This window comes from Salmo trutta, chromosome 28 (genome assembly GCF_901001165.1).
Source record: "Salmo trutta chromosome 28, fSalTru1.1, whole genome shotgun sequence".
NCBI classification, from domain to species: domain Eukaryota; kingdom Metazoa; phylum Chordata; class Actinopteri; order Salmoniformes; family Salmonidae; genus Salmo; species Salmo trutta.
Genome location: NC_042984.1, coordinates 46,187,002 through 46,211,641, shown reverse-complemented (window position 1 = coordinate 46,211,641; position 24,640 = coordinate 46,187,002). Strand labels below are relative to the sequence as shown.

At 44.8% G+C, this 24,640-nt stretch overlaps 1 protein-coding gene across 4 annotated transcripts in view; it reads left to right on the top strand.

Moving 5' to 3' along the window:
• LOC115166351 (serine/threonine-protein kinase WNK2) overlaps positions 1-24,640 on the top strand; it is a 119,045-nt gene that overhangs the window by 70,132 nt on the left and 24,273 nt on the right. For all 4 annotated transcript variants that reach the window (XM_029720272.1, XM_029720271.1, XM_029720270.1 and 1 more), the window contains 6 exons: positions 26-1,390; positions 1,640-1,678; positions 2,222-2,383; positions 2,770-3,300; positions 9,479-9,832; positions 10,100-10,149. In XM_029720272.1, coding sequence (XP_029576132.1) covers positions 26-1,390; positions 1,640-1,678; positions 2,222-2,383; positions 2,770-3,300; positions 9,479-9,832; positions 10,100-10,149 — 2,501 coding nt within the window. The remainder of the gene's footprint in view (positions 1-25; positions 1,391-1,639; positions 1,679-2,221; positions 2,384-2,769; positions 3,301-9,478; positions 9,833-10,099; positions 10,150-24,640) is intronic.

Below are 24,640 nucleotides of genomic sequence, written 5' to 3'. Positions count from 1 at the left end.
AACATGTCTCCATCTCTCCTCTCAGCCCAGTGCTGTGCATGCATTGCTCCAGAACCAGTCATCTCTCCAGGGCCAGCCTGCCTCTGCCCCAGCCCTGTACACGCCCCTGCAGTACCTCCAGCTTGGCCACAGCTATCCCGCCAGTCCCCTGGCAGCCCAACAGACACCTACCGCAGCCAGCTATTCAGCTGCAGCTCTACAACACACCCCAGCCTCAGCAACTTACTCAGCCTCAAACATTCCTCTGCAACATAACCATACTGGACATAGCTATCCAGCTCCAGCTCTGCAAAAGATAGCAACAGCAGCAAGTCATTCAACTGCAAATGTACCACTTCAACAGCCTGCAGCAAGCTTTTCAGCAGCTACCCTGCCCCTGCAACAGCCACACACTGCAGCAAGCTACACTGCAGCAACTATGCCAATCCAACAGACACCAACTCCACAGAGCTACATTGCCCCAACTCAGCAACAAATGACTCAAACTGCTGCAAGCTACCCAGTTCCAATTCTGCAACAGACCCCAACAGCAGCAAGCTTCTCAGCAGCAGTAGCCATGCCTGTCCAACATACTGTATTGGCAGCTAGCATAGGAACTGCAACAATACCCTCACAACCAGCTGCACAGAGCTACCCAGCTCCAGTGGAGCATCTGCAACATCTCACTCCCCCACAGAGCTATGAATCTGCAGCCCCAACTGTGGTCCACACCGTACCTATACCCAGTCTCCCTACTCAGGCTCCCAGTGTCGCAACACAGCCTCTAGCTGCTGCTGTGCTTCCCCCAATCCAGCCTTGCCCAGCGCCACACAGCCTCCCAGCCACAGCCAGACTCCCAGCCACAGCCAGCCTCCCAGCCACAGCCATGCCTCCCAGTCTGCAGCCAGGCCAGTCTAGTCCCATGCATCACAGCCAACAGACTGTGCTGGTCCCCATTCAACAGCAACATAGCCAACAGCCTGTGCAGGCCCCCATTCAGCAGCACAACCAGCAAACTGTGCAGGTCCCCCTACCCAAACACAGCCAGACAATGGCCCAGCCCACTGTCCAACAGGCTCCAGTCGTCCAGAGCTATCAGTCACCTGCCCATACTGTGCAGCAAGGTTCAACCCTCCAGAGTTACCCCAACGCTGCACCCCTAATGGTGCAACCAAACGCTGCTTCACAGAGCTACCCACCCACAGCCCCACACATAAAACAACAGGCTGCACCGGTACAAGGCTGCACGCCAACGAAACCCAGTGTGATGGGTCAGGCCTATCCATCTGCTCTGACTCCACAGCAGGCTGCAGCCCCTCAGACCTACCCAGTGGCCCCCATAGTGCAACAACAGACTGGGACTGCCACTCCACAGCACAGCCAGGCAGCTACACTACCACTAGGCCAACAGGTGAGTTTCGATATAGGAGTCAGTCTGAGGTTGACACTGTGCACTTCTAACCCTTTAACATCAAGGATCTGTTGATGCTCAGTTGCAGATCTTTATAGATCAAATAATATATGAAGTACCTTGCTCAGGCTGACCTGAAAAGTAGTGCCATTCCCATCGAACCTGGTGGAGAGTAACCGTACAGTAGTACATTGTTCCCCTTTTGAGTCAAGTTTCAGTTCTCTGACCCTGTGTTTTCATTCTTCATAGAACCAACCCTATCTTTACAACACAGTTTTCCTGAACCAGGTAGATCTCCCTTCCTCTCAATACACACTGTCTAAATGGGCTAAATAACACTGTCAGAGGGAGATAAAACGAATACACGTTCTCTGTCAGATAAACATTTATTTATGACAAAGCTGTTGGTTTGTTTTGGTGCTCCTGGGATGAGGACCAGCTGTGTATTGTATGTTAGGTGAATCACCAAACTACTAGTAGCCTAATAAACAGGAGTTTCCTCTGAGCGTGGCCAAATGGAGAGATATTGGAAACTATAATGAAAACAATAATAGTTGTTTTATCCGCTGCATCCGCCAGCCCCTCAGTCCCTCAGGCCTGTTTTGTCTGTGGAGTGTGCAGCAGTAACAGTAGCAGATGCTGGCTGACTCCTGGCACAGAGACAGGGACAGGATGGGAAATGTAAGCCTGATTTCTGATTTGGGTCAATAGCAGGAAAAGCAGATGTCCAATTGAGAGATGTAACCGGAGACCTAGCCTTATCCCACTTAATTTCTCCCCTCTCTTTCGCTCTATTTTTCTATCTTACACTCCCTCGCTTGTGCTGTCTAGAATTTTCCTGCTGCTCAAAGCCTTTCCCAGCACCAACAATCATCATCTAGTCTGCCTTCCCAGGCATCACCTTCTCAGCAGCTATTGGCTCAGACCTCTGTCCTTCAGCAGCTGCAGCCACTGCAGATCTCCACATCTCTGCCACCAACACACCTTTCCCAGGTAACCCCTCCCCTCTCACTTTTACTGCTACCTGTGATGGATCATTCTTTATTCCCTGTCTTTCTTTTTGGTACCATATGTCGCCAACTCTATGTAGGTAGATGTGCTTATTGCATTTGACCACTAAAAAGTATCAAGGACTATGGTTCTTAGTTGAGCAGCTTTATATATATATATATATATATATATATATATATCTTGCTTTGTCTCTAATGGCATCAAATACACCATAGTACACAGCTTTTTTGTCAAAAGTTGTGCACTGTATTGGAAATATGCAATTTGCCTTTTGCTTGCCTGATCGGTCTGCAGTATGGAGGTTCCATACTCCAAACCCTGGTCTCTGATTGCTTTCTTATTCTACCCTTTTCTTATCTTCCTCCCAGTTTTCCTCACCGTATCCCAACATTCAAGTGGTGACCTCTCTGACTGGATGTGACACCTACCCTCACCCCTGCCTTGTTCCCCAGTCCTACCCCTCCTCTCTGCCCCCTCTCTACGTCTCCCCAGGCCAGCCAGCCACTCTGCCCCCCTCTGTCTCGTCCCTCGCCCCCTTGCATATAGAGAATGCTCTGGCGCCCCCCACCTCTGTGCCCCCGATATCCTCACACACACCCTTGCTGGCCATGACAGCACCCACACTGCCACAGCATCAGCAGATGTACCCCGCTGCTCTGCAACAGAGTGTTATGACACACACACACCCTCACACACAGCTCCCCACTCTCACACACCCGGTTCACTCACACCTTGCCTCACTGCCTGGACAACAGAACACACAACCGCAGAATACACACCACATGCACCCAAACCCTGCTGCTGTACGCCTACCTTTTCAACACGTCACACACCCCACATACTCACACCCCGCTGCTGCACCTGAACTTGCTCTGCCCAGCTTTCTGCCCTTAAGACAGGTAAATATAAGAGGATTTTTCTGCTTTTGTAGACATGATAATATGTAACTGAGTTTATGTATACAATACACTTACACAAACCAATGCCTAGGTTTACCTCCACTGTACACACATCCTACCATACCCTTATCTGTACATTATGCCTTGAATCTATTCTACCACGCCCAGAAATCTGCTCCTTTTACTCTCTGTTCCCAACGCACTAGACGACCAGTTCTTATAGCCTTTAGCTGTACCCTTATCCTACTCCTCCTCTGTTCCTCTGGTGATGTGGAGGTTAATCCAGGCCCTGCAGGCCCTAGCTCCACTCCCATTCCCCAGGCGCTCTCATTTGTTGACTTCTGTAACTGTAAAAGCTTTTGTTTCATGCATGTTAACATTAGAAGCCTCCTCCCTAAGTTTGCTTTATTCACTGCTTTAGCACACTCTGCCAACCTGGATGTCCTAGCCGTGTCTGAATCCTGGCTTAGGAAGACCACAGAAAATCCTGAAATTTCCATCCCTAACTATAACATTTTCCGACAAGATAGAACTGCCAAAGGGGGCGGAGTTGCAATCTACTGCAGAGATGGCTTGCAGAGTTCTGTCATACTATCCAGGTCTGTGCCCAAACAATTCGAGCTTCTACTTTTAAAAATCCACCTTTACAGAAACAAGTCTCACACCGTTGCCACTTGTTATAGACCCCCTCGTTGGTTGGCCCTCGCTTCATGCTCATCGCCAAACCCACTGGCTACAGGTTATCTACAAGTCTCTGCTAGGTAAAGCCCCGCCTTATCTCAGCTCTCTGGTCACCATAGCAGCACCCACTTGTAGCACGCGCTCCAGCAGGTATATCTCCCTGGTCACCCCCAAAGCCAATTCCTCCTTTGTTCATCTTTCCTTCCAGTTCTCTGCTGCCAATGACTGGAACGAACTGCAAAAATCTCTGAAGCTGGAGACTCATATCTCCCTCACTAGCTTTAAGCACCAGCTGTCAGAGCAGCTCACAGATCACTGCACCTGTACATAGCCCATCTGTAAACAGCCCATCTATCTACCTACCTCCTCCCCATACTGTATTTATTTATTTATTTATTTATTTATTTTGCTCCTTTGCACCCCAGTATCTCTACTTGCACATTCATCTTCTGCACATCTATCATTCCAGTGTTTAATTGCTGTATTGTAATTACTTCGCCACCGTGGCCTATTTATTGCCTTAACTTATCTCATTTGCACTTACTGTATATAGACTTTTTGTTTTCTTTTGTTCTACTGTATTATTGACTGTATGTTTTGTTTATTCCATGTGTAACTCTGTGTTGTTGTATGTGTCGAATTGCTATGCTTTATCTTGGCCAGGTTGCAGTTGCAAATGAGAACTTGCAAATGGCCAAGATCTCAGCGATCACTGCCTCATTGCCTGCATGCGTAATGGATCTGTGGTCAAATTATCACCCCTCACTGTCAAACGCTCCCTAAAACACTTCAGCGAGCAGGCCTTTCTAATCGACCTGACCAGGGTATCCTGGGAGGATATTGACTTCATCCCATCAGTAGAGGAAGCCTGGTTGCTCTTTAAAAAAGTGCTTTCCTCACCATCTTAACCTCTCTTGGGGAGGTGGGACGCTAGCAGTTCACACTATTCAACAGCCAGTGAAAAATCAGAGCGCCAAATTCAAAACCAAAAAAATGTCATAATTCAAAGTTCTCAGACATACGACTATTTTACACCATTTTAAAGATACACGTCTCCTTAATGTAACCACGTTGTCCGATTTCAAAAAGGCTTTACGGCGAAAGCATAAAGTTAGATTATGTTAGGACAGTTCCAACACAAGAAAAACCACACAGCCATTTTCCTAGCAAGGACAGGCGTCACAAATACCAGAAATGTAGCTAAAATTATGCACTAACCTTTGACGATCTTCATCAGATGACACTCCTAGGACATCATGTTACACAATACATGCATTTTTTGTTCGATCAAGTTGATATTTATATCCAAAAACAGCCTTTTACATTGGCGCGTGATGTTCAGAAAATATTTTTCCTCCAATATTCCCGGTGAATCAGCACAAAAATTTACAAAAATACTCATCATAAACGTTGATAAAATATTAAACTGTTATTCAAAGAATTATAGAGGAACATCTCCTTTATGCAACCGCTGTGACAGATTTCAAAAAAGCTTCACGGGGAAAGCACTCTGCTATAATCTGAGTACTGTGCTCAGAAAAATACACTAGGCAATACAGATACCCGCCATTTTGGAGTCATCTAAAATCATAAATAGCATTAGAAATATTCACTTACCTTTGATGATCTTCATCAGAAGGCACTTCCAGGAATCCCAGGTCCACAATAAATGTTGTTTTGTTCGATAAAGTCCATAATTTATGTCCAAATAACTCCTTGTTGTTTCTGCGTTCTGTAAGCTACTCCAAGTGTAGGAAGCGCGGCCAAAATGTCACGACAAAAAGTCAAAAGTTATATTTACGTTCGTTCAAACATGTCAAACGTTGTATAGCATCAGTCTTTAGGGCCTTTTTAACTTAGAACTTCAATAATATTCCAACCGGACGATTCCAACCGGACGAAATTTGCATCATGTAGCACTAATTCCAAAACGTTTTGGGACACTGTAAAGTCTATGGAGAATAAGAGCACCTCCCAGCTGCCCTCTGCACTGAGGACAGGAAACACTTTCACCACCGATAAATCTACGATAATCGAGGGGTAGGGGTAGAAAAATGCTTATTGAAATGATCGATTATCGTAGATTTATCGGTGGTGAAAGTGTTTCCTGTCCTCAGTGCAGAGGGCAGCTGGGAGGTGCTCTTATTCTCCATAGACTTTAGTGTCCCAAAAAGTTTTAGAATTAGTGCTACAGGATGCAAATTTCTGTTTGAAAAAGCTAGCCTTAGCTTTCCTAACTGACTGAGTATATTGGTTCATGACTTCCCTGAAAAGTTGCATATCGTGGGGGCTATTTGATGCTAACGCAGAACGCCACAGGATGTTTTTGTGCAGGTCAAGGGCAGTCAAGTCTGGGGTCAACCAAGGGCTATATCTCAGTGTACCCCCTGCAGCAACTTTCCCAAGACCCCCCCCCCCACCGCTTCTCCTTCACCCAAATCCAGACAGTTAATGTTCTAAAAGAGCTGCAAAATCTGGATCCCTACAAATCAGCTGGGCTAGACAATCTGGACCCTCTCTAAAATTATCCGCCAAAATTGTTGCAACCCCTATTACTAGCCTATTCAACCTCTCTTTCGCATCGTCTGAGATCCCAAAGACTGGAAAGCTGCCCCGGTCATCCCCCTCTTCATAGGGGGAGACACTCTAGACCCAAACTGTTATAGACCTATATCCATCCTGCCCTGCCCTTCTAAAATCTTCGAAAGCCAAGTTAACAGATCACCGACCATTTCGAATCCCATCGTACCTTCACTATGCAATCTGGTTTCCGAGCTGGTCATGGGTGCACCTCAGCCACGCTCAAGGTCCTAAACGATATCGTAACTGCCATCCATAAAAGACAGTACTGTGCAGCCGTCTTCATCGATCTGGCCAAGGCTTTCGACTCTGTCAATCACCACATTCTTAACGGCAGACTCAGTAGCCTTGGCTTCTCAAATGACTTCCTCGCCTCGTTCACCAACTACTTCTCTGATAGAGTTCAGTGTGTCAAATCGGAGGGCCTGCTGTCCGGACCTCTGGCAGTCTCTATGGGTGTTCAATTCTCGGGCCGACTCTTTTCTCTGTATACATCAATGATGTTGCTCTCGCTGCTGGTGATTCTCTGATCCACCTCTATGCAGACGACACCATTCTGAATACCTTTGGCCCTTCGTTTGACACTGTGTTAACTAACCTCCAGATGAGCTTCAATACCATACAACTCTCCTTCCGTGGTCTCCAACTGCTCTTAAATGCAATTAAAACTAAATGCATGCTCTACAACCGATCACTGCACGCAATGTCATTTACAAAAGTCTCCAACACTCTACTCAGCAAACTGGATGTAGTCTATCACAGTGCCATCCATTTTGTCACCAAAGCCCCATATACTACCCACCACTGCGACCTGTATGCTCTCGTTGGCTGGCCCTCACTACATATTCGTCGCCAAACCCACTGGCTCCAGGCCATCTATAAGTCTATGCTAGGTAAAGCCCTGCCTTATCTTAGCTCACTGGTCACCATAGCAACACCCACTCGTAGCACGCGCTCCAGCAGGTATATTTCACTGGTCATCCCCAAAGCCAACACTTCCTTTGGCCGCCTTTCCTTCCAATTCTCTGCTGCCAATGACTGGAACGAATTGCAAAAATCACTGAAGCTTGAGTCTTATATCTCCCTCTCCAACTTTAAGCATCAGCTGTCAGAGCAGCTTACCGATCACTGGACCTGTACACAGCCAATCTGTAAATAGCCCATCTATCTACCTACCTCATCCTCATATTGTTACTTATCCTCTTGCTCTTTTTCACCCCAGTATCTCTGCTTGCACATCATCATCTGCACATATCACTCCAGTGTTCATGCTAAATTGTAATTATTTTGCCTCTATGGCCTATTTATTGCCTTGGTAACAGAACAATCTAGAAAAAAGAAACGCACACCTATAAAGGCGAGGTGCTGGCTAGCGGAGTAGAAAACTAGAAAATAAGGGAAAGCTGCACACTCTAAGAGCTCAGATGCAAAAATTTAATAACCAACGTTTCGACAGCAAAGCTGTCTTCATCAGGGTATCATCACAAACACTGCGAAATGAGTCATTAATATAGTGTCAAGAGACACACAGGTGTTTAATCATGGCCAAGTGTGGCCTAATCATTGGTTAACTCAAATATATAAAAAAAAATGGCATACAAAGAACATACAAAAAGACAAACAAATGGATAGCATACGATCATAGCATTTGTAGTCTAAAATGTATCTAACAAACAGGCAGCCTCTCGTTTTAACAATAAATTATCAAGGTCACCCCCTCTCCTCGGGAGGGTGACATGTTCGATGCCAATATAACGCAGAGACGAAATCGAGTGGTTTGCTTCCAAAAAGTGGGCGGCAACTGGGTAAGTTAAGTTTTTGCACCTAATGGTGCTACAATGCTCTGAGATACGTACTTTTAATTCACGCTTTGTTTTACCCACATAATTTTTACCACAAGGACAAGTTATAAGATAAATAACTGCCTTAGTGGAACACGTAATAACACCTTTAATTGGGATAGATTTCCCTGTTTGGGGGTGTTTGAAGGATCTACATTTATAAGTGCCATTGCATTGAGCACAGCCAGTCATTTGATTTCGTCTCTGCGTTATATTGGCATCGAACATGTCACCCTGCCTAGGAGAGGGGGTGACCTTGATAATTTATTGTTAAAACGAGAGGCTGCCTGGATCTTTAACTTAAAGACCCTTGCTCCCTTCGGTCTCAACATAGACTTTGATCTGAAGCCATTATTGTGATTTTGCCATTGTAATTGTTTGTTAGATACATTTTAGACTACAAATGTTATGATCGTATGCTATCCATTTGTTTGTCTTTTTGTATGTTCTTTATGCCATTTTTTAAAATATGAGTTAACCAATGATATTAGGCCACACTTGGCCATGATTACAAACACCTGTGTGTCTCTTGACACTATATTAATGACTCATTTCGCAGTGTTTGTGATGATACCCTGATGAAGACAGCTTTGCTGTTGAAACGTTGGTTATTACATTTTTGCATCTGAGCTCTTAGTGTGCGGCTTTCCCTTATTTTCTATTTATTGCCTAAACTCTTCTACATTTACTTCCATTTGGAAGTAAAACAGCCCCACAACATCACAGATCCACCACCATACTTCAGTGGATCACCATGTCTCTTTTTATGCCAAACCCACCTTTGGTGTTTGTTGCCAAAAAGCTCTATTTTAGTCTCATCAGACCATAGAACCTGGTTCCAATCTAAGTTCCAATGACATTCCAGTGACATAGATTTGTCTGTTGTGTTATTGACTGTACGTTTGTTTATGTCTAACTATGTGTTGTTGTTTTTGTCGCACTGCTTTTCTTTATCTTGGCCAGATCGCAGTTGTAAATGAGAACGTGTTCTCAACTGGCCTATCTGGTTAAATAAAGAATAAATAAATAAATGTTGAGTCCTCCACCAATATAATATATGTCCCTCCCTACATCAGCAGGTCCAGCAGCAGGCCAAGGCCCAGCTTCCAGATGCCGTCCCCTTTGCACAGCCTAATCAGCCTTCCCAGCCTGCAGTTTTTTCCCCTCCAGTACAGACTGTGCCGGACCCTGGCACAGGTACTGCCGCAACCCAGCTTGACCTCAACCAGAACCCCAGCCAAACCCAGTCCCAGCATCAGGCCCAAGGCCAGAGCCAACCACAGGCTCCAGCTCCACTACACCCTGACTCCCAGACAGCAGCCCCTTGGCCTGCCAGCACCAGCCTGACTCAGCAGAACCAGGCCAGTGCCAGCAGCTGCTCAGGGACCACACTCACCTCGGGACAGGCTCAAACAGAGTCCAATCTGGAGGTATGGAGGACTGACATGACCTATACGTCCCCTCCCTAAGCCCTTGAATCTCAGTCCCTCAATTCTCCCCTTTCTCAGCCCCTCCCTGACCCTCCCTCTACTTTTTCCTAAAACAGCATCACCAATATCTCTGCACCCCAAGTATCCTCCCCAACTTTCCCTGCACACTCATCTCCGTTTATGACTTCGCTAATAATGACACAATCCATGTTTACGTCCCAACCCTTCTTTCAAAGCATGAACATACTCACTTTGTTTTGTCTGCAGGATCCTGGTGTAGAGAAGCAGGCTTCAGGGGCCAGCTACTCCTACGACAGGTATGAGCTGACTCAACTCTTCAACTCTTCTGATGGCTATCTGGTGCAGAGATTTGGTGGTGTTTTAGGAGAGACCATGGAGAGTTCAGTGATGCCCATCATTCTCGTCTCTCAGGATGAGGGTAATATAACAACCTCAGACATAAAGGCATAATTGGCCAACACGGAACCTTGGTAAAACCCCGGCCAAACCGTAGGCACGAATGGTGAACTGACAGTGCCTACAGCTCACTCACTCGCTTTGCGGACATAAGGGCAACCAGTAAAGCGGTCTTAAAGGAGAGATATTTCATCTCATTTTCCAGCAGCTCAAAAGGCTGCTGTAAAATAGCTTCAAACACAATAGACAAATCCCATGACGGGATTAAAGGCTTTGGAACTGGATATAAGCGACATAATGGGGTGTTTTCCCAACATGTTAATGTTGAAGCCTATATGACCTGCCGAGATAGCGGCAAGGTAGGCCTTAACAGTGGAGAAAGCCTTCCTTCTGTCCATAAGGTTCGTCAGAAAGCATAAAACCTTGGATACAGAGCATTGGTAAGGAATGATCTGTTTTTGGTCACACCACAGGCCAGACCCGGAGGGCCATCGAGGGACTACCAAAATGAGGGATGAGCCTTCTTCCTTCACTCTGGCTAGAGTGGGGGAGTATGAGGCTTAGAAGAGGAAAAGCATAAAGCAACACCCTCGACCATGGGTGTGCCTCTGTGTCCACCCCCAGTGGTGCGTCTCCTGCAAGTGCAAAGAACAACAGGCAGTGCAGTGCACGTTTTCTTGCGCTGCGAAGAGCTCAACAGATGCTTGACCGTATCTCTCTGAGATCTGTTTCACCACTTGGGGATGAAGTTTCCATTCCCCGTGGACAATAAGTCCGCTGCTACGTTCAGTACGCCCCAGGACATGAGTCACGTGGTGTGCTCTGCTTCACAGAATAATCCTGACGGCTAGTCTGTAAGCGCAGGGAGGGAGTGCCCCTCTGGCGGCTAATGTACACCACCACAGTCGTATTGTCCGTTCTGATCAAGACGTGACTATTCCGAAGGGAGGGTCAAAGTGTCTCAGGGAGAGAAATACTGTCAGCAACTCAAGGTCATTTATGTGAGCAATGCGGAGATGTGGGGTCCACACTCCATTTGTCTTCTCCATGTGAACTGCGCCTCTTCCAGTGATGGAGAGCCGAGAGACATTTGGAGGTCACCTTTATCTGACGATTGAGGTGACGGCGTGTACACAGAAGTTGGGAAAACACCCAGCGCTGGAAATCTCTCAGCCTCAGTAGGCCAAGAGGGGTACTACTGAGATGGTGGACACAGTCAACCCTAGCACTCGGAGGCATGTCCTGAACGTGACTGAGCGCCCCTGTGGAACAGGGAAAGGCACTGTCGGAAACAACTCGATGCGGTCGTCTGAGAGTGTTGCATCATAAGAGAGAGAATCCAGCATAATGCCTAGGTATTCTATTCTGTGTGATGGCACCAAACAGCTCTTTTTCTGATTGATATTGAACCCTATCTCGGAGAGGTGGGTTACTAGGGAAGCCGTGTCTCGCACCGCTTGCTCTCGGGATGGGGAGCAAAGCAGGTAATCGTCTATGTAGCTGTAGATTCTCAGCCCCTTGTTTCTCAGGGATATGAGAGCTGCCTCTACACATTTGCTGAACATTTGGGGAGCTAGCGCTAGCCTGAATGGAACAGCGAGGTATTCGTCGGCTGTACCTTGAAATGCAAACCTTAACCTCCTGTGTGCTGGCAGGATGTTTGTGAAAATAAGCATCCTACAGGTCAACTGAGGTTAACAGCCGCCTCGATAAATAGAGAGAGACACCTCTACATTTGTTGGGAACCAGGAAGTACCGGGAATAAAAGCCTAGGTGGCTCTCTGCCGCTGGAATCGCCCTGATAGGGCCTTTACTTAATAGAGAGGAGATTTCCTGCTCTAGTATTCGTGCTGAGTTGCCAGCCACTGCTGATTCCCAAATTCAGTTGAAACGGGTGGTTTCAGAGCGAACTGCAGTCTGTACTTCTTCGTAACAGTGGACCAGACCCAGGACTGGACTGCGCATGCACGCCAGTTCCCTGCTCTTGTGGCGAGTAGCCCAGACTCGATCACCAGAGAGCCCGTGGCACAGGGGCCCCTCGGGTAGAGTGTATTCCCTCCGTCTTCCTTGAGAGCGAACCCATGCGAATGGGTTGCTGCACAAAGGGAAGGGTTCTAGGAGCACATACAGTGCTCTCCTGAATTATTGCCACCCTAGGTAAATATTAACAAAAAAGGCTGTAAAAAATGTAATTGTTGTTTATCAGCTTTTTCTTACACTGAAAATATCATGAATCTAACCTTTGAGTTAAAATTCTGCAAAGAAAAAAAAATCGTCATAAAGAAATAATTATTTTATTCAAAAACCTGCATGTCACAAATATTTGCACCCCTGCATTTAGTACTTTGTGCACCCTCTTTTTGCCAAGATAACAGCTCTGAGCTGTCTCCTATAATGTTTGATGAGGTGGAAGAACACATAGGAAAAGATTTGACACCATTCCTCCATACAGAAACTATCCGGATCTTTCAGAGTCCTTGGTCCTCACTTGTGGACTCTTTTATTCAGCTCACCCCACAGAGGTTTAGGTCAGGGGACTGGGATTGCTATTGCAAAAGCTTGATTCTATGGTCTGTGAACCATTTTCGTGTGGATTTGGTGGTATGCTTTGGATCGTTGTCCTGCTGAAAGATCCAATGACAACTCAGTTTTTTCCTCTTGGAACATGAAGTCCATGATGCCTATGTATCCTAGCAATCTTCCCAGGGCCTTTGTAAGTAAAATCAGCCCCACAACATCACAGATCCACCACCATACTTCATTGGATCACCATGCATCTTTTTATGCCAAACCCACCTTTGGTGTTTGTTGCCCAAAAGCTCTATTTTAGTCTCATCAGACCATAGAACCTGGTTCCAATCTAAGTTCCAATGACATTTAGAAAACTCCAGGCGGTTTCTTCTGGCAACCCTTCCAAATAACTTGTGTGCCTGGAGGTGGTGTCTAATAGTCGTTTTGGACACCCCAAGATGTAACCAACTTCTGCAATTCTCCAACTGTGATCCTTGGAGATTTTTTGGCCACTTGAACCATGCTTCTCACGGTGTGAGGGGGCAAAATACACTTGCATCCTATTCCAGGCAGGTTCATCACAGCTTCAGTTTTACATTTCTTAATTATTGCCCTAATAGTGTAGATGGGTAGTTTCAGGCATGTAGATATCTTTTTATAGACATTGCCTGATTTGTAAAGGTCAACAACCATTTGTCTCATTTCATTTGTGTGTCCTCTGGGCTTTCCCCTGCTGATAGATGACTAAGGGAGTTTAGCCTGTGTGTCACATTTACACTCCAGTGAAACAAAAAGTCATGGATGACCTTTTTAAATGTTCCCAAAGACTCAGATTAAATCGGAATATACACTACCGTTCAAAAGTTTGGGGTCACATAGAAATGTCCTTGTTTTGTGTTAGGCAGAGTTGCAAAGAAAAAGCCATATCTCATACTGACCAATAAAAATGAAAGATTAAGATGGGCAAAAGAACACAGACACTGGACAGAGGAACTCTTCCTAGAAGGCCAGCATCCCGGAGTCGCCTCTTCACTGTTGACATTGAGACTGGTGTTTTGCGGGTACTATTTAATGAAACTGCCAGTTGAGGACTTGTGAGGCGTCTGTCTCTCAAACTTGCTCAGTTGTGCACCGGGCCTCCCACTCTTTCTATTCTGGTTAGAGACAGTTTGCTCTGTTCGGTGAAGGGAGTAGTACACAGCGTTGTACGAGATCTTCAGTTTCTTGGCAATTTCTTGCATGGAATAGCCTTCATTTCTCAGAACAAGAATAGACTGACGAGTTTCAGAAGAAAGGTCTTTGTTTCTGGCCATTTTGAGCCTGTATTCGAACCCACAAATGCTGTTGCTCCAGATACTCAACTAGTCTAAAGGCCAGTTTTATTGCTTCTTTAATAAGGACAACAGTTTTCAGCTGTGCTAACATAATTGAAAAGGTTTTTTTTAATGATCAATTAGCCTTTTAAAATGATAAACTTGGATTAGCTAACACAACGTGCCATTGGAACACAGGAGTGATGTTTGCTGATAATGGACCTCTGTACGCCTATGTAGATATTCCATTTAAAAAATCTGCCGTTTCCAGCTACAATAGTCATTTACAACATTAACAATGTCTACACTGTATTTCTGATCAATTTCATGTTATTTTAATGGACAAAAAAAAGGAAATTATAAGTGACCCCAAACTTTTGAATGGTAGTGTACATCAATTCGATTTTGTTCATAAGAATTTCTAGGGGTGCCAAAAATTGTGACACGCATGTTTTTGATAAAACAATTATTTCTTGATGACAATTAGTTTAGTTTTTTCACTCAAAGGTTAGATTCATTAAATCAAATTGTGTTTCTAGCTCCAACAGTGCAGTAATATCTAAAAAGTAATATCTAACAATACACACAAGCTAAAGTAAAGGAATGGAATTAAGAATATATAAATATTTGGACGAGCAATGTCAGAGCGGCATAGACTAAGATACAGTAGAATAGGATAGAATGCATATATACACATATGAGATGAGTAATGCAAGATATGTAAACACTATTAAAGTGACTAGTGTTCCATTATTAAAGTGGCCAGTAATTTCAAGTCTATGTATATAGGGCAGCAGCGTCTAACGTGCTAGTGATGGCTGTTTAACAGTCTGATGGCCTTGAGATAGAAGCTGTTTTTCAGTCTCTCTGTCCCAGCTTTGATGCACCTGTACTGACCTCGCCTTCTGGAGGATAGCGGGGTGAACAGGCTGTGGCTTGGGTGGTTGATGTCCTTGATGATCTTTTTGGCCTTCCTGTGACATCGGTTGCTGTAGTTATCCTGGAGGGCAGGTGGCTTGTCCCCGGTGATGCGTTGGGCAGATTGCACCACCCTCTGGAGAGCCCTGCGGTTACAGGCGGTGCAGTTGCCATACCAGGCGGTGATACAGCCCGACAGGATGCTCTCAATTGTGGATCTGTAAAGGTTTGTGGGTTTTCAGTGCCAAGCCAAATTTCTTCAGCCTCCTGAGGTTGAAGAGGCGCTGTTGCACCTGACCAAACAATCCTTCTCAACAGGAACGTCAAGGAAATAAGGAAATCTGCTTTCTCGACAGGCTGGACAAGTTGAGCCACAAGGCTCTTTTCCCCACCACTACAAGGCTCATGGCACGGCGACAGCCTTTGACGACAGATCTCTTCCCAAAGATCTGGGTTAGGCTTGCTGATAGTTAGGAGATTGTGCAGCTCAAGCATCAAATTGGCCTGGTAAGGACGTATTATTCAACGCGTGTACAGAACGTGCCGTAGACACGTAGACCTTTTGATAGATGGATGCAGAAAAGTGGTCATTCTTACCAGGGAGAGATGTGCTTGTCAGCGACAAGGCACTGAGGTTGAGGTGGTTGGCCAGTGACTGCTCGACCACTGGTGGCTTGCCGATGCCTAGCTCCTCCATGTCCTTGCCATTCATGTTGGCAAAAAGTCTGGTTTGGACTTTGCTGGTCAAGGGTTTGTCCCTTGGGCTGAGCAAGCAGGCTCCATGGCACCAAAAAACTGCTAAACCTTTAACAATGTTAGCAATGTAGCTAGCGTTCACCTCGTGAGCTAGTAGCCTAGCTAGTTAGCACAATCTTACACCAAACAAAAGCATGGCTCTAGACCGATAAGCAGTGACGCTAGGATGGTTTGGTCTAGTCCAGTGGTTCCCAAACTTGTTATAGTCCCGTACCCCTTCAAACATTCAACCTCCAGCTGCATACCCCCTCTAGCACCAGGTTCAGCGTACCCCTTCAAACATTCAACCTCCAGCTGCGTACCCCCTCTAGCACCAGGTTCAGCGTACCCCTTCAAACATTCAACCTCCAGCTGCGTACCCCCTCTAGCACCAGGTTCAGCGCACTATCAAATGTTGTTTTTTGCCATCTTATTAAGCCTGCCACACATACACCATATGACACATTTATTAAACATAAGAATGAGTGTGAGTTTTTGTCACAACCCGGCTCGTGGGAAGTGACAAAGAGCTCTTATAGGACCAGGGCACAAATAATAATATAATAATCATTATATTTAGCCATTTACATATAAAACCTTATTTGTTCATAAAAAATTGTGATTAACTCGCCACAGGTTAATGAGAAGGGTGTGCTTGAAAGGATGCACATAACTCTGCAATGTTGGGTTGTATTGGAGAGAGTCTCAGTCTTAAATCATTTTCCACACTGTGCCTGTGTTTAGTTTTCATGCTAGTGAGGGCTGAGAATCCACTCTCACATAGGTATGTGGTTGCAAAGGGCATCAGTGTCTTAACAGCGCGATTTGCCAAGGCAAGAAACTCTGAGCGCAGCCTTATCCAGAAATCTGGCAGTGGCTTCTGATTAAATTCAATTTTCACAGAACCGCTTGTTGCAATTTCGATGAGGCTCTCTTGTTCAGATATCGGTAAGTGGACTGGAGGCAGAACATGAAAGGGATAATGAATCCAGTTGTTTGTGTCATCCGTTTCGGGAAAGTACCTGTGTAATTGCGCACCCAGCTCACTCAGGTGCTTCGCTATATCACATTTGACATTGTCCGTAAGCTTGAGTTAATTTGCACACAAAGAAATCATACAATGATGGAAAGACCTGTGTGTTGTCCTTGTTAATACAGACAGAGAAGAGCTCCATCTTCTTCATCATAGCCTCAATTTTGTCCAACACATTGAATATAGTTGCAGAGAGTCCCTGTAATCCTAGATTCAGATCATTCAGGCGAGAAAAAACATCACCCAGATAGGCCAGTCGTGTGAGAAACTCGTCATCATGCAAGCGGTCAGACAAGTGTTAATTATGGTCAGCAAAGAAAACTTTAAGCTCGTCTATCAATTAAAAAAAAAAAACTGGTCAATACTCTGCCCCTTGATAAGCAGCGCACTTCTGTATGTTGTAAAAGCGTTACATGGTTGCTGCCCATATCAGTGCATAATGCAGAAAATACACGAGAGTTCAGGGGCCTTGCTTTAACAAAGTTAACCATTTTCACTGTAGTGTCCAAAACGTCTTTCAAGCTGTCAGGCATTCCCTTGGCAGCAAGAGCCTCTCAGTGGATGCTGCAGTGTACCCAAGTGGCGTTACCACTCCACTATGTCTCCCTGTCATGGCTTTTGCGCCATCAGTACAGATACCTACACATCTTGACCACCAAAGTCCATTTGATGTCACAAAGCTGTCCAGTACTTTAAAAATATCCGCTCATATCCTGGTTTCCAGTGATTTGCAGAAGAGGATGTCTTCCTTAATTGACCCCTCATAAACGTAACGGACATTTACCAAGAGCTGTGCCAGGTCCGCCACGTCTGTTGACTCATCCAGCTGTAACTCATATAATTCACTGGCTTGTATGCGAAACAGTAATTGTTTCAAAACATCTCCTGTCATGTCACTGATGTGTCGTGAAACGGTGTTGTTTGATGAAGAAATTGTCTGTATAGTTTTTTTGGCCTTTTCCCCTAGCATTGTCCCAGCCATATCCGCGGCAGCAGGAAGAATTAAGTCCTCCACAATAGTATGGGGCTTGCCTGTCCTAGCCACTCGGTAACTCAGCATATAAGACGCTTCTAGCCCCTTCTTATTAATGGAATCTGTTGCTTTTATACACGTCTTTATTCTCACTCAATAACTCCCGTGGCTTATTTTTTTAAATGGTCATGTTTCGTTTCTAAATGTCTGCACAAGAGTGAAGGTTTCCCGCGAGAGAGTAACGGTTAATGTGATTTGATGTTAATTATTTGACTAAGCTACCTGTATTTGACATTGTGGTGTTACCACACCAGATGGTTTAATTTTATTTTTGGCAGTAAAACGAGGCTACTCCGGCGAGAAAAAAACCTCACCCAAATGTTGGAAAATATAAAATGTACTGTTTGAAAATGTCAAGAAAACAAAATCTAGTCAATGCGGCACGGTAGTGGGTTGAGCTAAACGAGAGAGAAAGCTAGTGATTCTACCTTTCCAAGTAGAAAAGCTTAAACCTTGCAGCTTAGCTAGCCAAGTTTTGATGCTAGCTACCGCAGGAAACAAATGGGAAGGAAAAAGTGGAAAAGTGAATTCTTACTTGACGCAAACACTTTCCTTTCAGTAAAGTCACCCAACACAGAAGACGAGAGATGAAAAACCTGCACTTAGCGGCATAACTTTGCAGCACACCTGTGAACAGTTGAACAGGAAAACAAATCAAGTTGTGCTGAGGAGAGCTTAGAGTAGTACTGTTCGTGAGGAAGAGAAGTGAGAATGATCAGAGGCTCTCTATGATGAGGGGAGGGGCTCACCTCATTCGCCACTTGACCTGTCTGTCTCCGACAGCCGTGAGTTTCTGATGAATCCCTCATGTGAGATATCGAAATGAATAATTGAAAGAGAACTTCCTCTGTTATGTCGTTTTATGAAGGGAGAGCATCGCTTATGCCCAGTATCCAAACCTTTAGCCCTGTCTTCGGTCCTGTCTATTGTGCTTGAGGGTATTTCACAGCAGTCTTTTTAGCTGAAAAATATGTGGACACCTGCTCGTCAAACATCTCATTCCAAAATCATGGGCATTAATATAGAGTTGGTCCCCCTTTGCTGCTGTAACAGCCTCCACTCTTCTGCGAAGGCTTTCCATTAGATGTTGGAACATTGCTGCAGGGACTTGCTTCCATTCAGCTACGAGCGTTAGTGAGCTCGGCACTGATGTTGGGGCGATTAGGCCTTACTCGCAGTCAGCGTTCAATGGGGTTGAGGTCGGGGTTCTGTGCAGGCCAGTCAAGTTCTTCCACACTTATCTCGACAAACCACTTTGTGCACGGGGTCATTGTTATGCTGAAACAGGAAATGGCCTTCCCAAAATTGTTGCCACAAAGTTGGAAGCACAGAATCGTCAAGAATGTCATTGTATGCTATAACGTTAAGATTTCCCTTCACTGGAATAGCCCGAACCATGAACAATAGCCCCAGACCACCAAACTTTACAGTTGGCACTGTGCATTGGGGTAGGTAGCGTTCTCCTGGCACCCGCCGAACCCAGATTTGTCCGTTGTACTGTCAGATGGTGAAGCGTGATTCATCACTCCAGAGAACGTGTTTCCACTGCTCCAGAGTCCAATGGCAGTGAGCTTTACACCACTCCAGCCGACGCTTGGTGTTGCGCATGGTGATCTTAGGCTTGTGTGAGGCTGCTCGGCCATAGAAACCCATTTCATGAAGCTCCCGACTAACAGTTCTTGTGCAGTTTGGAACTCTGTAGTAAGTGTTGCATTCGAGGACAGACTATAATTACACGCTTCAGCACTTGACTGTCCCGTTCTGTGCTCTTGTGTGGCCTACCACTTCACGGCTGGGCCGTTGTTGCTCCTAGACATTTCCTCTTCACAATAACAGCACTTACAATTGACCGGGGCAGCTCTAACAGGGCTGAAATTTGACAAACTGACTTGTTGGAAAGGTGGCATCCTATGACGTTGCCACGTTGAAAGTCACTGAGCTCTTCAGTACGGGCCATTCTACTGCCAATGTTTGTTTTTGGAGATTGCATGGCTGTGTGCTCGATTTTATACACCTGTCAGCAACGGTGTGGCTGAAATAGCCGAATCCACTCATTTGACAGGGTGTCCACATTCTTTTGTGTATATATAGTGAATCTCTCCTTCATGTTGCTTCACTAAAAAGTTTCTAAGCCTTTAGTCCTGTCTTTGGGACCTGTCTATTGTGCTTGAGGTCTTTTCACAGCAGCCTTTTTTGAGCTGCTGGACTACTACATGCCCTGACATCTGCAATGCGAGTGAGTGAGCGGCACGCATTGTCAGTCCACCATTCATGCTTACAGTTTGCCCCGGGGTTATCCAAGGTAACCTTACCTAACCTCACCTTCATGCCTAAGGTCAGCAATGATGTATTGTCTCGCCTTAGAGCTTGTGGCTTTCCAAACAGCAACAACGAGTGTTGCAAGTTCCATTCTGTGAACAGGCCTAGGCTACCAGCCACACAGACAGCGAGAGGGGAGCAGGGAACTGTCCATTATCATTGCATGTTAGGAATATGGGACCAAATTCGACACTTTTTACTATTTTAATACACATATAAGTATCAGCCTCACGGCCTTCGTCAGAGCTTTTGTGAGTTAAAAAAATGTTGCACCCTTATGTAGACCAAGCCCCACCCACATCCGTTCCACGCATCGAAAGGGGTTGAGGCAAAGGAAAAACAAGTAAGTGCTTCCAAATATAACAATATACTGTGGCAAACCTCAAGGTTAGGAGCTTTTGTCACAAATTAAGTGGGGAAAATGTCACCAAAATCAGCCCAGAATGAAAGTTCTTTCGAAAAATGACAGTACCTGTGGGTTTGTTTCTCCGTCCTGGTCCACCCAGGCCGCAGGCAAGGTCAAGGATAGCAGGGTTCGGTACACAAATCTGGTTCTCGGTAGGTCCAGGTCTAAACGCCAACAGGTAAGTCTAAAACAGTCCAGCTCGTACACGGTAAATCCAGCCAATATCGATTGTCTCTTTCTCTATGGTTCATAGATCCTTCCCGCCCTCTCTCTCTCTTCCTGGTTTTTCTTGACCTTTTATCTGTGGGTCGGCTCCACCTTCTGAGGGTTCCCCTTGCTTTTGGTAATTGTAGTTTTGGCAGGCGGCCATTTTGTGATCTGTAGTTCTGACCGGGGTTGCCATTTTAGTGATCGGGCAGGGCCCGTTTATTAGTTCTGCTCTCACATATCTGCCATTTATCACTCGACCCGCTTCGTTGCCACAATACATTTCATAAATATTCAAATAAAGTGTGTAAATAAGACGTATTAAACACATCTGTAAAACCACAATGAGGACATAGACCTACCGAGCAAGTTTTCATTAATCATTGGGTACACACAGCCATAGATGACACTATCAATCAGTCCATTGAGAAATACAGAGACTTTCTACAAGCAACAAAGATCAAGAAATATCAGCAAGACACAGAGGACTACTAGCTCAACCAGGTGTACGCATGGGAAGGCCCAAGGACAGGAGCACGGCGAGGCCGACGTAGGGACGCACTACTGATCGGGGGATGCAGAAGCGGGAGGACATGGAAACTTGGACACAGAGGCATCCACTGAGAGCGAATTCCCTACAGACAGTGACTCCAGCTATCATTGCACACAGTCAGGGTTTTTTGCCCAGAAGCAACACAAGGCTCCACGAAAGAAAAGAAACGATGTCGGAGAGGCAAGCGGTCGAAGAGGAGACCAGGATCACAGGCCGTGGACACGGAGCTACAGCAGGACGCGGTAATTAACCTCTCCAAAAAAGACCTTACTGACGCGCAAGTCTGTCTTATCTAAGGGTCTCTCTTTTGTACCTACATGTACAGATAAACCATTCGATACGAAAGTAGATCTGTTTAAATTCTTTCGCAAGATTAAACTTAAGCATGTTTTTTCTCAAAACACTGTTTCGGGCCTAGGAACAGATCAAAGAACCGGTACCCATTTTAAGCCCAAAAGCAAATTCTGTCCTATGGTTAACAACTCCTCGATTAATACCTACATCTCTTAAATAATTATGAATAGATCCACCATTGAGCACAAAAACAACACTTGTTACAGAATATTTTACATAGAAATACATCTGTTAGTCGAACAAGAAGCCATGTCAGTGTCACGTCCTGACCAGCAGAGGGAGTAATTGTATTAGTTTTGGTCAGGACGTGTTTTTTGTATGTATTTCTACGTTCTGTCTAGTTTAGATTTTCTATGTTTGGGTGTTGGACTCTCAATTGGAGGCAGGTGTTTCTAGTTGCCTCTGATTGAGAGTCCTATAATTAGGTGTGTGTTTGGTTTGGGTTTTGTGGGTAGTTGTATTTTGCACTGCTAGTATTCATTTAGCATCGATGTGCTCCACATTCGCTCCTTTAGGTGGGTCTTTTTGAAGAACGTTTTGTTAATAATGAAAACTAAAATCCATTTTTGAATAAAGTCCTGAAGTGGTATCGATATATTGATGCCATTTTTTGCATATGGGAAGCAACGGAAAAAGAGCTGTCAGACTTTATGGCTCAACTCAATGACATTGACCCCAATCTCAAATTCACTATTGAATGTGACACGTGTTCATTACATCCATATGTGGATTGAGAAATCAAATGGAACCCTGTTTACAACTCTGTATAGAAAAGAAACGGACAGAAATACTCTATTACAGGGGGAAAGCTTCCATCCTGAGCCTTTAAAAGGAGGACTTCCAAGAAGCCAGTTTTTCAGACTGCGTCGTATATGCCACTCCACAGAGGATTATCTAGAAAAAGCAGCGGAGATGCGCACTAGGTTTCTAACACAGAACCCAAACCGGCTGCGCGTGCGCCATCATGCATACATTTATTTTGTCCCCCACACCAAACGCGATCACGACACGCAGGTTAAAATATCAAAACAAACTCTTTACCAATTATGTTAATTTGGGGACAGGTCGAAAAGCATTAAACATTTATGGCAATTTAGCTAGTTAGCTTGCACTTGCTAGCTAATTTGTCCTATTTAGTTAGCTTGCTGTTGCTAGCTAATTTGTCCTGGGATATAAACATTGAGTTGTTATTTTACCTGAAATGCACAAGGTCCTCTACTCTGCCAATTAATTCACACATAAAACGGTCAACCGAATCGTTTCTAGTCATCTCTCTTCCTTCCAGGCCTTTTCTTCTCTTGACTTTATATTGCGATTGGCCACGTTCATAAATTAGGTGCATTACCGCCGCTGACCTTGTTCATCTTTCAGTCACCCAACCAATGAGGAGATGGCACGTGTGTACCTGCTTCTATAAACCAATGAGGAGATGGGAGAGGCAGGACTTGCAGCGCGATCTGTGTCAGAAATAGAACGGATTTCTATTTTAGCCCTTGGCAACGCAGACGCTCGAGCAGTGTGGGTGCATAATTGAATAAAATAGATTTCTAACTGTATTTTGCAATGCTCGCGCACACGACGCGAGCGGTGTGGTCAGCCTGTCAGAAGAGGCTATTTGCCACAATGTGTGGATGAAGCTCTTAATTTGGCATTGGGAAAAAAACTAGATGAACTGCTACAAAAAAGACCCGCTAAAGAACACTCCGTAATGTTCACAACCACATATACTTTGAACTCGCAAAAAGTGGGAGATGCGGTCAAGAAACACTGGCATATTTTATCATTGGACCCAGCTTTGCCGGCTGAATTAAAAAATCCACCACATATTGTGAATAGGAGAGGTCGCAATTTACGCGATAAATTGGTTCATGCCAACTGCCGGCCACAAAAGAAAATCAGCCAGGCTCTTTTACGCCCTCTTCCGAATGGTAGCTATAAATGCAGAGGATGCGCACAGTGCAACAAAATGATGAAGTGTGAATATTTCTGCCACCCACATACAGGAAAACTCTTCTAAATAATGTTTTCATTTTAATGACCTGAAGCATGACATTTCTACCTTTACATTTTGTGGCATAGAGAAAGTCAAGATATCAGACAGGGGAGGTGATATTAATAATACTCTGAGTAAAAGAGAATGTTTTGGGATTTTCACCCTCCAGACATGATTTCCTAAAGGTCTTAATGATGAAATGCCTATGTATGTTATGTTGTGAATTTGAACATGAATTATGCTCCTATTTCAGATTACTCTGCTTTTCGTACGATGTACCCAATGATTAATGAAAACTTGCTCGGTATTGTCCTCATTGTGGTTTTACAGATGTGTTTAATACATCTTATGTACACACTTTATTCAAATATTTATGAAATGTATATTGTTATATTTGGTAGCACTTATTTGTTTTTGCTTCGCCTCAACCCCTTTCGATGCGTGGAACGGATGTGGGCTTGGACTACATAAGGGTGGTCATTTTTTTTAAACTCACAAAAGCTCTGACGAAGGCCGTGAGGCCGATACATAAAGCTTATTAAAGATCAGTGATACTATCAAGAGCAGTGTGCGGTTTCCTTTTTAATTCATCTTGTTCAACTGTTACCATGCACCTGCAAAATGATTGCGCAGATCTTTTGAATTTTGAAATACACATATAAGTGAATTTGTCCCAATACTTTTGGTCCCCTAAAATGGGGGAACTATGTAAAAAAAGTGATTTCTAAACAGTTCACCCGATATGGATGAAAACAACCCTCAAATTAAAGCTGACAGTTTGTAGTTTAACTTCAGTCATTGTGCTGGAGTACAGAGCCAAAACAACAAAACATGTGTCACTGTCCCAATACTTTTGGAGTTACCGAATGTCATTTTTGGTGAGTTTGTGCATTTACAAGAAAATGTGAATGAGAGACATTGTGCAAATGAACAAAGTTTTGATGCATTCTTGTCTGAAGGAAGAATAGTACTGGCTCTGGAGGAGCATGTGTACTCGCTGTGTCTGTGTGGAGTCT